Raw genomic sequence first — 17,417 nt, 5'->3', positions numbered from 1 at the left:
AAAATCGTTTGCGATGGCGCAGGTGTTTCCACTCTTTGTGTTCTCCCAATTTCTAGTCTCCTGATTCCTCCTTGTCTTGTTTTTCTCTTTTCAACTTTATTTCACTGAATTATACTCTTTAAATAACATCTTCAAACCCTAATGTTTCCGATTACTGCTTATACTTTTACTACCTCTACCACTACGGGATTTGAATGGACAGCTGCATCTCTGTGCTAATGTGGTGTGGCAACTCGAACTGACGTACGTACGTACGAAGTTCTACGTTGTTGCTGACTGACTGACTGACTGACTGACGTACTGACTGACTGACTGACTGAGACAATTACCCAATGAAGACAATGGAAGATAGTTGCACAGTATCATGAACTGGTTGAAGTTAGACGTTAGAACATTTGGATTCCGGTTCAGTGGTTTAGATGTTAGTGGTTCCCATGTGAGATCGAATGTCTTGGGTTCAATTACTACTTTCAGAATAGTGGATACACACTTCTGAGTAGTCCCATACTTGTATGAAATGGTCTTTTATTGTTCCCAAGTTTTCAATGGTTATCTAACATTGATCGATTCATGATCTTATGAAAATCATATTGTATTTGAGCCATTTGACTAGAATCTGATGAGTATGCGTTCCTAGCTTTATACTCGTCATCAGTGAACGTCTAAGATCCTATGATAGATTAAAACCCGGTACCTGAAAGTCTTGAGGCGGTGCGCAACCCTTAGACGACTCAGTCAACATCTAATAGTTTACTTGTTTAACTTTAATGAATTCGCTATGTTACGCGACCATAATCGATTGTCATTAATGATATTTGTCTGATGTCCAACATGACTATTGATTAAAGCCAGTTGGTCAGTTAGTTAATCGGTTATTTCTTACATGGTTGAAAAATTTCAGTGTTGCGATGAGTCGATAATTATTTTGACTTTCTCTTCTCATCTAAACATTATCATTATTTTTATGATTGTTATTATTATTATGCATATAATCGAGAATTACTTTGATCCATGATAATGAGTATGATGAACACAAAAAATGATCAAACGAAAATTGTCCAGGACTTAACCTGAGTTTGACCTCAACCGCTTGGTTTTTATTCTATTTTAAAACAAAGTGTTTTCTTTACTTCATAAACATTCATATATATATATATATATATATATATATATATATATATATATATATGCACATGGACACATACCGGTACATGATTGTTACCATGATTTTTTTGTTTCATCTCATACATAAGAGAAAACTACTTACCAGAGCTGACTCACCAATGATTTTAGTTAATTAGAATTTTTTTCACCACTATTATTTCCTTTTATTTATTTGTTTGTTTTTCATATAAATTAGTGCAAATTAACAGATTTTAATAACATCTTTCTCAAAAAAAGTCATGACAAATGAGTATTAGAAATTTTTATTGCGTAGAATACATTGATCGATGTGTTGTTGTTGATTTGTAAGGAATACAGTTTCCATCACGAACCAATTTCAGCTGGAGAACTAATAAACACAAGAAAGGATCAGGTATTTTATCTTAATTTCAGACTATTCATCAAAATGCACTTACCATCCCATGATCTGTTCTCTAGTTGAGAAATCGCCCGAAACATATAAATATTGGTACAAAGGGGCACCGAATATATATACACTATACAAGTAACTTGATTTGTGCGTGGCCTGTGATACTGCCCCGGTACTCGGACCGAAGCAGGTGGTCTCCTCAGGATACCACACCTAAAACTTTCTACTTAAAGGTCTAATCCACGAGGCAGTGGAGCAACGTCAGGAGATGCAGTCAGTGGTAGCCGGTGACCAACAATAGGTTTATACGCCATTTGTTCTCTCAAGATCTTGGAGCTCATGTACACCATTGGTTTAGAATCAGGGTTTTCCAACTCCCCTAGGTGGATCCTCTATATCCACCAACTCGGTTAAAGCGCCGGATATTCTCTTTTCATCCTCTCAATTTCGTAAACAATACCCCCACCGTGAGAAGGCAGTGAGTAGGACTTCCTTGGTAGTGGCTGTATGCGCGTGGCCATGTGAGAGCATTTCGAGAGGGAGAGCGGACTCTCCCCACTCTCGGCCGTACCAGGGCATTTGAGGGCTCCTTAACCAAACACTTAAATAAGTCATGTTTGTATGCTTGCTGCTGACGGGTTCGGAGACGACAGCTCAAAATGCTAGTAAGAGGACATCATCCATGTAGTCCGTCACTGAAGTCCGCAACGAGGGCGTAATTTATTAACGATATTGAAAAGCAATCACCCTATTCCACAAATAGAATGTATTTGCAAATGTGAGACACTGAATTTCCGAATTAGTGATCTTACTGCATCGTGTTCACATTATGATTTGAAGTGATTAGTTCTATTCAACGTGTAAGGTCAGCTATAGGCTCTAATGAAAAGTCTCGAACTGGGAAGAGTTAATTCTCAATTAATTAGTACTGATCAATTTTTATTCTAATGTAATCACAAGATAATGAGTTTAATAAAATGTGCATCATTATTTTAGGGAAAATAACCATATATATTCATCGTTCGTAGGAATACAAGAAAAATTAATTTATAAATGATTATAATCAGTTTTCAGATATAAATCCTGGATGGTTGCTCCATTAAAACATGTTAATCCTATTAGTTATAACTTCATTAATCTTAAACTATAAAAGGCAAAAGTATGAAAACATTTTTAAGAAATCTGTTATGTCCTGTTCATTTATCACGTTAGCTGATAAAATATCGTTGTGAAAATAAACGTCGTTAATGGGCTCTGCTGCATAGGTATGATATTAGAGATAACATGGACGTTTTACGTTATAGTGACTCATTGAATTTCTTTGTTGTTACCTTCATTACTAGTGTTGCAGTGTTGCTGGTAGTTAGTAATGACGACATATCAATAATTATGAAGTCTGTTGATATGATAGTAGGTACGGTTATTCAGTAAATGAAGTTGTATTACAGTATCGGCTTCGGTGGTTTTACAGTATCATGGGGACACGTCTTAACATTTTTCACACTTAACATTTTCATTGGTTGAACTACTCAATACTAATAAATGTGATATTCTTTTAGCTCCTACTGATAATCTAGTTCTGTCGTTCAGTTTCAGCTTATATAGTATGGTATTAACGGCTCTGATATTGAAACCGGGTGATACGTTTCCATTCCCACCAGGAGTATCAACTTCCCCCTTAATAATGCATATGGGGCCTGATGATGAATATCAACCAGTATGAAGCTTAAGACCAAGACCTTTTCTTAATTGTCTCTAACCCCTTAAACATACTGAACACTGTGTTGTCAACTATAACCTATGTTAAAAATCAAAGGGGCTTATCGTTTTTTTTAAACATTGTAACTTGCAAGAAGAAAACGCTATATCAGGTTGGCATATGTTAACCGATCTAAATACCTTAGTTACTAATATCTTGTCAAACTTACTTAAAAGATCAAAGCTTTTAAATTAAAAAACCAATAGGTGTAGATTAAATTTTCAGTGTTGAATGAAATTTATTTTCTTCCAAACCTTTCGTTTTAATATTTTCAAATTATTGTCTTTTGTCATCTCTATATAGAGACAATTTTCATTTCTGATTTCCTCTTATTGGTCTTCGTAACATTTTTAAACATTCAAGTGAGATAAATAAATTGTTTGTTTAATAGTGAATAGATAAGAAGAAAAGAATCGAGTGAAAAAAACACACGAAGGGATAGATCGAGGTAGCACTCACTCAGTCGTCAATGTCAATTATAATTTCAAAGATAATCTGATAACATATTCCTTAGGATGGATTAAGGCGTTTTAATATAATGTTATTATTATTTGTACAAATAGATAATAAACTCTATTTAGAAATAGTAACGAATTTTATGTTGGTTTTTCTATTCTAACATGAATTTTTCTTCATAGTTTGGTGGATCCCTTACAAGCTACTTGTTGTGTATAAACAAGGTACTTACTTACTTACGCCTGTTACTCCCAATGGAGCATAGGCCGCCGATGTATAAACAAGGTGACTGACTATTTATGAATAGATGGATATATGAGAATAACCTAATCATTAATTGTATAATTAGTGAGTGGGTTATCGATCTTTTCCTCTAAGTGTTCTTATTATTGAGTGAATACTTATAGAGTAGAGTGAGTTCTTTGTTTTTACTTATTTAAATCAATGATCAATTGATTTTCTTTTGAAATGTGAATATGACAGGTTTGTGCACACACAAACACATCTATGTGCATATTGATACACATCAATATACACGTACATCTATTGAAAGCATAGAAAATATTTTTGTTGCTGTTTAAAATGAGTTGTAATAATCTAGGTCAAGACAATTAAGTAACATTTCTGAAGTGACCAATGTTCCTAGATTTTTCTCTTCTTATTTTCACTATGTTGAGATGGAAAATTACTATCATACTACAACTAACCATCTGTTGAGCCACTTTAGTCCATATTAAGCTTTTTTTCACTGCCACTAAATCAATAATATTGTTATCTGACTCAATACTGAATTTACTACGTGCATCAGGTTTTCCTAGAAAAAACTTAGCATTCAAGCCTATTTATTAAATACCTAGTTTTAATGTATTTTATCCTGTAACTTTTTACCGCACTGTAATCTTGATCAATATTCGCGAAATGAGAATGATGTACAGTTGTATTCTCAGGTGATTTATGCATCCACTTGGTTATGCACAAAATGAACGTACATAACACCGGATTTTTAAAATTTTTGACTATTGTTATTGAGTGATCCGGATTTGACTGACCGCTGATAGAATGAATTGCCATGAATAAGAGGACCTCAAATGCTGTCAGAGGTATGAAAAGTCATCACTTCCTAGTTTGCCCATACCCTAGAAAGAGAGTGATCCTAGAAACCTGAAAGTGTGACCACAATGCCAAAGGTCATTCGTATGAAACCGACCACGCCTGTCCTCTTTTGTGAGAAGTTTGAGATGTATTAGCTACACGCTTCGAAAACCCTTACTCCCGGAGATGGAAATCCATGGGGTAAGATGTAGTGTGACATTTTAGGGACGACCTTCCCTAGACCCTTTCTTACGCTGTGAGAAAGTAACATAGCTATGGATGCTGGTTATCTTGGAGAAACACCTTATCGCTTTCACACACATGCGCAGCAAGTAGTCCAACTTTGCTGCCGAACCTTAAGTTTTTGCTTTTAGTATCACTGTTTGCTAATCGACTTGTCTGGGATGGTAGGACTTAAAGTATTATATCTCAGTCAGTATAGCTCGACTGGGTCATCACGATACGCAAGTCCAACCAACACAAACAAGATGATTCAGATAACAGACTGTCAAGTCATTACTTAAACATTTTATGCTACAATGTTAACCACTGATTTTTAAGCCTAATTTTTGGTAAATTATTGAGTAAACATTTCCTTCAACTCTGTACTTTGGGGATTATCCTAATTATTTAGTCATGCTTAGTTAAAACAAAACCAAGTTATCGATTTCTAGAACTCAAACAGAAATATATCATCAGAATCAAAGATTCGAGTTGTCTGATTATTGATATCAGGGGTTGAAATATGATCAGTTTTTGTTAGCACATGTGGATCTTGTCCAGAGTGCCTAGATTTGGTGATTATGCCACAATTTATCTTGATTTTTAGTGGGATCCAAATCCCGTGTTTCGTCATATTTGAAACTTGTCAGATGGATGTATCTTCATCTCAATGTCGAAGTTTACACCAGGGCTGTAACCCAGTATCTGTTGTTTCAAAGGCCCAAAGCGTCATCCACTTAACTATTGAATCCAGATAGCTACTAATTTATTCAGAGTGTGTAACGTTTTGAGTTACATCATTGTTAATACTCAGAACTGAATTAATGCCTTGATAATTTCTGTTTCATAGAGACAAAGCCATTATAATTAGTATCATCAGATCTAATAACATTTTACGAAGAAAATCACGATGCATGGAATGACTTTTTTAGTTAACGATAATCATTTTAAATCACACTTATACAACGTTTGCCTTATATCACACTTAGAAGACCCACACTAATGATAATTAAGAATCTAGAATCAATTGCCTTCTCGATACATATATACACTGTCCATGTACCTAAATCATATTAGTACAACAAGATGAATAAATAAAGGAACTGAAATAATGTAGCAGCAAACGTAATGAAACAGGCTGGATATTGAGGATATAGTTCGGAAGATATAATTAAAATGTAGATATAAAGAAATTCTGGGACTTAAGATCTAGAGTAAGATAAAAGTGAATTCATTTTTGACATTTTGACAGATTCTGACCTATATCGCTCAATATTTTCATCCACTGATTGAAGTTATTACGGGGTCCCCAACCAGGTAGTTTACATACACTTATTCGGTTTAAACCAACAGTTAATAAGTTATTTTCTTGACTATCTATTGATGAAGTAGGTTTTCAGGAAAACTTTAAAGTACACTGAAATAGTGCTTATTTACTAACGAAACTTACAACTAAAGTCTTGTTCATTAATCATGATGTGGTATACATGTGCTATTTTCAAGTTCTTAATTATTGTACGTTATTTTGGGATGATTTTCTTTGTATATTCTTAGGTTAACATATGCACCTAGATTAACACAAAATGTTTAAAAAAAAATCATTTGTACATTTTATGCGACTGTATGTTGTTTAATTTGAAAAGTGTTTCTTTATGTATGCTTTATAACATTTTATAATGGTTTACATTCACATCGAAATCTACAGAATAGAAAAAAAGTGATTGGACGAATGGATCGGCAATAGGAAATCATTCCTTTCTCAATTAAGTCAGCATCATGAAACAGTTGATTTAAGTAAGCGCATAAATGCGGTACACACCATTTTTAACATAGAACATTGTCAAATTCATTAATATATGCCTTATTTTGGCCTTTGTAAAATATTATAATTATGGACTTATAACTGTAGAGCCTGGTGAAGAAGTTATTGAAAACAATTGTTCGCTCAAATATTCTTTATTTTTGAAAGATTAATAGTTAAATTAGTGTTGATATTAGATAGTCGTCTGCTAAAAGATTTGTACGTGGTCTATATATATTAGAGATAGGAGTTGTCTGTAATACAGTTACAAGAATATTCCCCCCAAGTGCACATCAATTAACGAGTGGAATAAAGTCAAAGTAGTTTCTTTTGTATTTAGTGATTAATTGAAAATTGAACAAAATATTGAAGACATTTAGATATAAGATTTAGATTCTATCTTTTGTCAATTGTTTTTTTCGGCTATTTTTCAAGCTGAATTGTTAAACTGGGGAAAAAAAACTTAGTCTTGAAGTAAACAAGTAATTTTTTATTCAGTAAAACAGTTTAAGAGATATTTCATTAATTCTAAAACCTAATTGTGACAGTGAAATATTTCGCAAAAAATAACTCACAGTTCTTCTGAACAGCTTCAATCTGAGGATGAATACTCACTGATGGTATGATTCAGTTTTGGTGCACCATATGATGAAATGAATAAAGTTGAAATGTTCATATGGAAACATGTTTACCATGTAGTGGGAATATTCTTATAGGGAAGGAGGCACATTGTTGAAGAGATGATAAAAGCTTAATAATTAATAATATTTTTTATTTAAACTTTTGAAATCACTCAAATATGCTAAAAAAAAGTTGGTTCTTTGTAATGAAGAGAATGCCATTTTCTAGAAATGTTGTCAACAGAATACATAATTTAGAAATTTTAATGAAAATAAATGTATTTTATGAACACTTGTCTAAATAATTTGACCTTTATTTTATTTTTACAAGGGGGAGATAATAATCTGTAACACAGTTTTGTTGTTTTCAGACTCTTCTTCATCTACATACAAATTAAGCTTTTATTATCAGTTGTTAGTTAGTTTGTGTCTGTTTGTCTGCCACTTTATTCCATTTATTGTGTTATCCCATCTACATACATATTCATTCATCTGTATACATCCAAGCATTATTATACAGTATATATAAAGATACATACATGCAGTTATAGAGACTAGTTTTGTGTATAGCTTTAGTAAATCAATGGTTTAAAGGCTCAATGTCTTGAATGAAAGCGAAGTTGTATAAGTCCGGGTTTCTGAAATTATTATGTACATGTGTATTTACAAATATAACTCAGCGCGTATGTATGTGATACAGAAAGGGGGTTTAAAATAATTGTAAATTTTAATGAATTTTTCATTTACGATAATATGGGAAAACTATAATTATTCAAATCCACTGGTCCTATGATTGTACAAAGTGTATATTACAAAAAAAACTATGGTCTATTTAGTTACAAGAAATCGTAGACTATTATATTTTCATCACGAATTGTTTAGTTTGAACAAGTTGAATAAATAATACTTTTGGTAAGAAAACTGTTTTTATTCATCCAATTATGGGCATATAGACTCAGGTTTGTCTATCATAAATTTATTCATTCAGTCAACATGACGTATGAAAGAAGGGGAAATTGAAGATTTCAATGAACAATATCCAACGTCTACCTTTTTTTTAAAAAAAAAAGATTAAGATATAGGAATGGATATATGACAATGGCTATTGGTAAATAGTACTGGTAATCATTGTTATTTCAATTTGTTCACTTACCAGTGTCTTTTGTTTTATATTGTGAATAGGGTTGCAAAAAGCTGATAAGAGAAAGCATGAGATAAAATGAATACATATTACTTTACAACAACTGTTGTTATTGCTCTAGTTTTAATACTTACTGAATTTCAATTTTGCCCTGATAATATGAGTGAGACATACCCGTCAGTATGCATTCCAGCTTATTCAACTGTTCAGTCGACCATATATATATATATATATATATATATATATATATATATATATATATATATATATATATATATATTCGTTCCAAGCTATCAGATTAAGTGTAGAAAAAAACAGCATCTAACATTGATTACGTTATCTATATTAGTACTTCATGACAAAATAGTATTTGTACAAGAATGGTCATTGGTGTTTAAAGTAAATATAGATTTTTCTTAATTCCGGAAATGACTAATTTTGTGTATATTCGAAGTAGACACTAGTGATATTGTTCATTAGAATAAGACGAACGCTTCACAATTAAACGATCTAGCACAGAGAATGCAAAGCTGTTACAATCATGAAATCAAAAGAATTCATTAGTCTGTACAATTTGTTCTAATATTTATTATTATTTATTTCGAGTAAAAAAATTCACTCAACATATCCTATCTATTTTTAGGATACGGGGTCACTTTCCCGGAAGTAAATAATTTTTATTAGAAATCTCTTGTTTATTCCTCTATTTAGTCAATTATATATCATCAAGGGTAAACAAGGATAGTTTATTCCTTTTTTTTCTTGCTCACTTTGTCTATGCTTCTCTTTATTAAACTGTCTATACTCTACTAACTTTCTCATATACTTTTCTTATATATTAATAGCTAGTATAAATTTTTGCTTAGTTGCAAAACTTTTACACGAAGCACCCTTTGTTCAGTTCGTTTCTGTACATAAAAATTAATTATTTATGCTTATAAATATTCTACAAATGTGCGTGTGTGTGTCTATGACATTCTCTTGTGCATGAGTATGTACGTATATTATTGCATGTCTGTTTAGTAATCTTGTAAGAAATGTATGCCAAAATCTTTGAGAAATTGAGAAATACATTAAAAAATTTTACTTGACAGTTACAGTGAATAAGTTGTCCTATGCTTCGTGTTTTTGATGGAGTTTTGTTCTCTGAGCTGAATGGATCCAAACCATCCAACTCAGAGAACAAAACTTCATCAAAATCATCCACCTGAGCTATAAATCTTCTCCACCATCCCAAAATGATTCGTGTTACTTGGCTTTTTTGTATTTATCATCATAAGTAAAGTGCTCAGTCCTTGTTAGAAATATGTTTTTTCAACTCTCCTTATATATACTTATATATAAGTAATAGGCTTATAATCAAACTAATTCATCAGTAAAAATATGTATCAATGGTTGTTAGTTTCACCTAATAACAAAATTTCCGAGAGGTGCAACCTACACATTCATAATTCTTACTGTTCTGGTGACGTGAATTTCGAAGAATGATATTATTCGACAATAATTTGAATGTAAACTGGTTAAATGCATTGTTTACTAATCAATAGCCATTAAAACACAGAATTTCAGTTTGTTGTGGTTGAAATCACCTTCAATTTAAATGTTAATAAGAATACTTATCGTCCATTCAGTAGTGACTGGTGAAACCATATCTAGTTGGAATTAATCCAGGATCTCACAAATGATATTAAATAAGGTAATTATGTAGGGTCTACTGAATATGTAGTGCAAAAATTCCACTTCTGACTTGTGTTACATACTACTTATATCTCCAAACATAAGTAACATGTATTACAAATATAGTCGGGAATTCAGTTTTACTGAATTGCTGTTCAGTAGGTGTCATGTGTATGCCTCGATATTTGAAGCTTATTGATTGGAGTCTGTGTGAAGTGATTAGTTAGTGGCTTCCTGCTGACTACCTCCAACCACCATCTTATCTCAACATAGTGTACGCAATGTCGAGTCATGTAGACTAGTGGCCACATTGTAACTTGGTAGATAGGATTCGATGTGTACTAATAAGGACCTGACGCACATGACATTGATCATCACCCAGTGATCAATCAATTGAAGTGATTATTGTACACATATATACTACTGAGTAGTAGAATTATAAATATCTATTCAGGGTTCTTCGTTGTTTTTGATAACTTCTTCCATTTGGTGGTGTGAGGATGGAAACTTTAAGGCATTTTTAGTTCATCATAAAAGCAGTGCAGTATTGAAAATTGATTTGAACAGGATGTTATTTTATCGATTGTTTTTATGGTTAAACTAATTACATTGTCAGGAGCTGGTATATGCTATTAATAATTTATTATCGTTGTAAGAAGTGTTTTACAAGTTGAAATATATTGTGATTTTGTAATGATATGACTAGTCAACAGTCACTTCAAATATGAGAACACTTTCCAACATTATTTAGGCAAACGATAGGTGAATAGTTTTTCTTTTATCCTTCTATTACACTGTCTACGTCTTTTTGGATTTGTTTATTTTCCCAACTTCTTAATATCTTTAGTCCTATAGATTTAAAATCTTTAAAATATGATTAAGCTAGTGCTTATTTGTAATGGATTTTTTATTGAAACACCCAAATAATGTGTCAGCTCTTGATGAAAAATTAACTTCAAGTTTATATTTTATTGAAATCATAGTTATAGTAATAGTCAGTCATTGAAGTTCTGTTATAAGTATGAGGAGAGTTATCATTCTCTGGTTGCCCACACTATGAAATAATACTTTTTGTGGTGTTTCAAAAGGAAACTGGGTTAGGAGTGAACTTGATAATTTGGGGTTGGGACTACAATACCCGAGCGAAAGCTTCTTGAAGTCGATCACTTAGTTTTACTTTGAGTAGTCACAGATGAAGTAGCTTCTCAGACTCTTGCTTCAGTTCGAGGAGAAAGATAGGGAGATCTATGGTACTTTTAGGCCCAACCTTTTTCTAACCATCTCTGTTCGTTGTGTGAAGTCATCATTTCCGAAGATGCAGGTTTTCGAGGGGAAACACCTTATTATTGTTAAATCCATGTACAGTCGGTATTAAAACAGCTTCCTCAGACCATAAGTTTACTGCTTTTGGTCTTTCCATTGTCCAACTAACTTATTTGACATGACGTGATCTAAAAGCATGAGTGTTCCAACTAGTATAACTCAGTTGAGTCAACACGATATCCAATCTCGACCACCACATCAAGATAACAGCTGCAGTCGGGAATCATAGTGGGAAATTTGGGGTGAATTTAAGCAATGTGAATTTGTGAATTATATGTAATCATTTATACTTTTAATCTTATTGTGATTATTTTTTGTTTTAGCATTTACATGAGTTCGTCGCATATCCAGAATTATTAACACTATCCATAGATCAATTGAGTACGTGTATTTTAAAAGGTTTATCTATGGTTCACTCATTGATTCAATGTACTCTGTCAGTGCCAAAAGAATTGTACATGTTTCAAAAGGATCAGTTAACACTACATGGAACCGTGCATAACACTAAAGACGACGATAATGATAATGGTAATAAGATTCCAAAATCCGATGAAAATAATGGTAAGTTTGTTTTTACGTGTATGTGTGATTATCTCGTTCATTTTCAGTTTGATATCATTTAGTGCGTCATATAATGATCGATGAGTATGGTTTTATCTCTTCTCTTTCATCTATGGTTATATATTCTGCTAAGTTTAATTCGATTAGTATTCTCTCGGTTGTTAAAGAATATTAAGTAGTAATAATAATAATAATATAATAGTAATGATAATAATAATGTCAGCTCCGTTCACTACTGTAAACCTAATCACAATAAGTAATTCTCTGCATCCATTGTACAGTATTGAATCAATTTTCTATTTAATATACATCCAAATTGGAATTATTCAGAAATTATATTCCATAAATGTCTTTTCAATAGTCAATATCTTCGACACATCCTCAGTCAACAGAGTATACTATTAATTCAGACGTTACAGGCGGGACTATAATTTATGAACCAGCCAAGCAGATTTAAGACGTGTCTCGGATTTTGGCGCGAAATTCATTCAGCCATTCGTCTAAATAGCGTTTTGGCATTTTAACTTATGTCAGTTCGTGATGAAAACCATAAATCTAATTCCTAATCCTAACCATAAATTGTAAATCATAATTCTTATTCTTCACACTGCTTTATAACGCTCGTTTAGCTCTAGTAATTAGGTGGACATCCTCAAGGTCACTTTAGTGTTGCTCAGTTGTCGTCCATCAGTTATAGTCTCACCCTATTTCCATCTCATCCGTTAGATATTGAATGTTTGATTTCCAGTATATTGATCTCTCGTTTTCTTTTTCAAATGGTAGACGAGTAGGAGAATACGCATACAAGTTTAGTGTTTCTGTTTGAAATTTCTGGTATTTAGTATCCCGATATGTTGTAAGTCATTCGTAATACTGTGTGAGTATAAACAGTTAAAATTTATAATTATTCAATTCAAACAAATCTGAAACAGAATAAATTATTGTGATATTTACATAGTTGAAACATGAGTAGTTTAAACATAAGAGTAGTTCGCTGTGATCCTTTGTAATACAATTGAATGATTTTCTTGGTTTTTGTACTGCTATTCATTTTTCTTGAAAGTATAATGTGAAAGTTTTAACATTAAACTATTCAGTTGTGTAAATGCAACAGGATCAGATTAGTCAACATTTTGTAAAATTAATTAAATAGATTCGAAGTAATTGTCAACCCAACTATATAATAAATAGTTTAAACATTTCTGTGTAATAAAATAAATAGGATATTGTGAATCTCATCTATACAGTAAAAATTATTAGACAGCAAATGTATGCTTCTTATAATGTACTTAATTCCATCACAGATATTTTGAATTAGTGAATTTGTCATAATTGAAATAGTAACAAGATTCACTGAGGTAAGATGAGAAGGCATGAATGTGTGATATAGGATTTCATGAATTTCATTGTAAATCTGCTAGCCAGACGACATATGGGCAATAAAACTGTTTCAGTACATTTGTTGAATTAGTGTGTGTTTGTGTGTGCACAATCACCAGTGGAAGGATTCTTTTTGTGAACATCAACCATTTGTAAATAATATATTTCTTAAATCAATGATTGAGATCATGAATCGATCAATGCTAGACCACCACTGAAAACCTGGAAGGGCTAGAAGACTGTTTTGCCCTAGTATGGAACTTTTTAGCAGTGCACACCCACGGTGCTGAACGCGGGACTTTAGTTCAGGACCTACGGTTACGTTCGGATGTTTAATCTCTAGACCACTAAGTCGGCATTCAACTGTATTAATGTCTAAATTCAACCAATTCACGATATTGCGCAAGTATCTTCGATTGTTTTCTATGGGTAACTGCCTCAAACCCAACATGGTTGAACTCCACTGGTCACGGCTTCTCACTAGAATTCCGAGAATTGCCTCTCGAAACTAGTCGCTAATATACACATGGTAATATTCAGTATAGAGTTGTAGATATAATTAAGATTTTTATTAACTGAGATCATGAACCGATCATGATCTTAATTAAAAAAACTCAATCTCTACAACTCTATACTGATACAAACGATTAAATGAATAAGGATTGTACAGTTTTAACGTTGAATTTTGCTACTTTAGTTATCATTTCACTATTATCATTTTGAACTATTTGTGTACTTCCTCCTCAATTTGTTGCATACGTGTATATGTTTGTATTTGTTTGGCAATAGAATCATATTAGTGTGTGAAAAAATTTATTAAATTGTAATTCTTTTGACCTAGTTCTAAATCTCCCTCTTTCACGTCATTCGAGAAACCTAATCAATATATGAATAAATGCTATTAATAAGAATTCATCTTATCATTTATAGCTTTGGGCTAAATTTGCTTAACAGTCGGTGTATAATTTCAATTTTGTCAAATTCATTCGTTTACTTTAGTCTAAATATTTATTTTCTCTTTCTCTCTCTGTTATTTGTTTTGAAATAAATGAAGGTGGCTGAAATATAAAACTGAATACTTTTTTATTATTCCCAGGTTCATTAAATTCACGAATTTGTAAGATTTATGTTGATTTTGTCGTCTTTTCATAATATGACACTAAAATATATTACTAGGGTAACTATTTCATAACTCCAAGGAATATCTAACTTCTCTTATTGCCCAACCGGATTATTCAATAAATATTATTTTTATAGCTTAAATCACGAACTGATCTTAGTTAGACCACCATTGAGTGTACTTGTAATCTCTAATACACTGCTATCCTCAAAGATGCATGAATTTCTATCTACAATATTTTTTTGTTGTTGATTGTATTGATGTAATTTGGTGTCCACCTTGAAAAGTTGATCGATAAGACTTAGTTCTGATAATGTGACAATAACCTATCAATTACTGTCAAGTAATTATCTAAAGTTGTAACACAACAACTTGGTACATTTTTACAGTTGGTTCTGTTGAATTAATAACTATACAAGAAAGGTGATAAACAGACCCAAGATTCTGTGTAAAGCTAATCTTAATTTATTCTTTCTGGTTAAAGAATATTTACCTCAAACTTGAAAATAACAAGCATGTTTGATAAAAAATTAGACGCATCAATAATTAATGGTTGGAAAAAATCAAATGATAAATTAGGGGAACACTCAATATAAGTTCACTATTCAGCTAGTATTTTTACATCAGTAATAGATTTGTGATGGTAACAGTTTCTGAACAAACTGAGCACACATCTAGCTACACTATACGTTGTCATAGATAGCGAAATGTATAATATTGTTGTGTTAAATTTCCCAATGAGTACATGGATTTTTTATGTACAGCAATGCTTAAGATATCCAATTCATAAAAATTAAGTAAAAATTATGAATTTCGTTTGTTAGCTGTTGAAGTTATATTTTCCTGAATACGATTCCCTTAAACATATATATATATATATATAACACTTTTTAAAGTATAATCTATTTTCCGCTTTTTCCATAACTTTAGAATCTATATCACCACAAGAGAATCGTTTTATAATTGTCAATCGTGGTATTTACAATCGACTGAATGCACTGATTCAAATACAGAATACAGAGAAAATGATAATAATGCCAAAACGTATTCAATGGTCATTAGGTTTGATTAATAAACGTAAAAATTCTTCGTTAAATCAGAAATTTATCGATTGTAATAATTTGATAAACTCATCATCATCACAACTAACTAATAAAACCGATCGTTCTATATCCTCTCTTGATAAAGAGTTATTGGCTAATAGTGATGATAAACATAACGATGAGAATATTATTGATAATTCTAATCAAAGCAGAGCTGATAATCATGACGAAGTCATTAACAATAATTTCTGTAATGGTTATCTAAGAGATTGGGTTGGATTGTCAATTTCTGATCTTGACGACGATTGTAATCACAATTATCAACATCATAGTCATGTGAACTGTTCAACAATGAATAAAACATTGAATCACACATCGTCATCTTCTGTTAATGGTAATGATAATTCCAGTATTAGAACCTATTCATCTGTTACAGAACGTTCATTATGTACGGTAAAACCAAAGGATCATTCAATCACGATTGATAATAATAATAGTATAATGAATAGTATTCGAATTGCCTTTGTTCGTCGTGAGTCATCTGAATGCGGTGATGCAATAGCTCCATGTTTTCTTCAAAATAAACATTCACGTGAGTAATAAAAATAATGTAGGAAGATTTTTTACTTGAAGAGAGACCAAGAATAAAAATTTAAGCAGAATGAAACGAATTTACTTTATTTAATAAGATCTTCGTCAGTTGCTTACAGGCTGTAATATTTGATTGATTTTCAAATAACACGATTTCCGTGAACAACCGAAGAGAATTCAATGAAATAAAATGAATCCATGCTATTCTGTTTGGATTTTTATTCTTCCTTTCTTCCAGATAATAAAGGGAACTTTGTGTACAAATTTCCGACTCATTAGTATAGTAGTCTCTTTATGGATATTTTTAACTACTGGAAATAGTCATAGTAGTGTATAATTCTGTAATGAAATTGTTTAGTGCGAAATTGAATTAGACTTGAAATAGACATTTTTCTCATGATTTGTTTGTTAATAATATAATAATGATGCATTGCATCTAAAGCTCACTTATTTGGCAAAGTGAAGTAACTAATTATTTTGATGTATCGGCTAGGAATAATGGAACAATTTTACAGCTGGATATATTTTTGTCATCTGAAGATTTATCATAGATATGTAAAAGAATATTTAACATCATGTTTGTGTAAATGATACATAACATAGAACCTGTTAGACATCTTCGTAAGTTTAAGTTACCACATTATATCAGCATAGCGATGTAAAATTATCCCTGAGTGGTAAGAAGTAGTAACAATATCAGTAGTAATTGGAAAGATTAGGCATGGACGGAGTGGTTGGAGAAGGAAGAGTGAATCTGCGTCATAAAATGTATGAAATAATTTTAAAACTGAAGATATGGGAGAAGACAAGGAGTAAATGCATTAACACCATTAAGACCAATTCTGAACCATGTCCTCCAACGTTTCCAACCATTGTTTACAGTGATTGCACTGGGCTCAATCACGTAGTCTTCATCTACCAACATAGCTCAGTTCAACCGTCAGTGACTTTATGAACTGATTCTGTGTCCGAAATTTAAAAGAGATAAAGTGAACTATACAGGCAAGTATTTGATTAAATGAACGGTAGTCTGAAATTTCGACTGTTATATTCATTGGCAAGCAGAATAATGTAAAACCATGAACATGTTAGTTTAA

The 17,417-nt window shown here is 31.9% G+C and overlaps 1 protein-coding gene across 1 annotated transcript in view; it reads left to right on the top strand.

Moving 5' to 3' along the window:
• Positions 1–17,417, top strand: part of MS3_00010584 (uncharacterized protein) — a 43,775-nt gene that overhangs the window by 14,259 nt on the left and 12,099 nt on the right. Inside the window, exons 2-3 of the mRNA XM_051218964.1 lie at positions 11,949–12,186; positions 15,617–16,321. Coding sequence (XP_051069033.1) covers positions 11,949–12,186; positions 15,617–16,321 — 943 coding nt within the window. The remainder of the gene's footprint in view (positions 1–11,948; positions 12,187–15,616; positions 16,322–17,417) is intronic.

The sequence above is a fragment of the Schistosoma haematobium genome, chromosome 3, assembly GCF_000699445.3.
Source record: "Schistosoma haematobium chromosome 3, whole genome shotgun sequence".
Taxonomy (NCBI): domain Eukaryota; kingdom Metazoa; phylum Platyhelminthes; class Trematoda; order Strigeidida; family Schistosomatidae; genus Schistosoma; species Schistosoma haematobium.
This window is presented reverse-complemented; position numbering and strand designations above follow the sequence as displayed.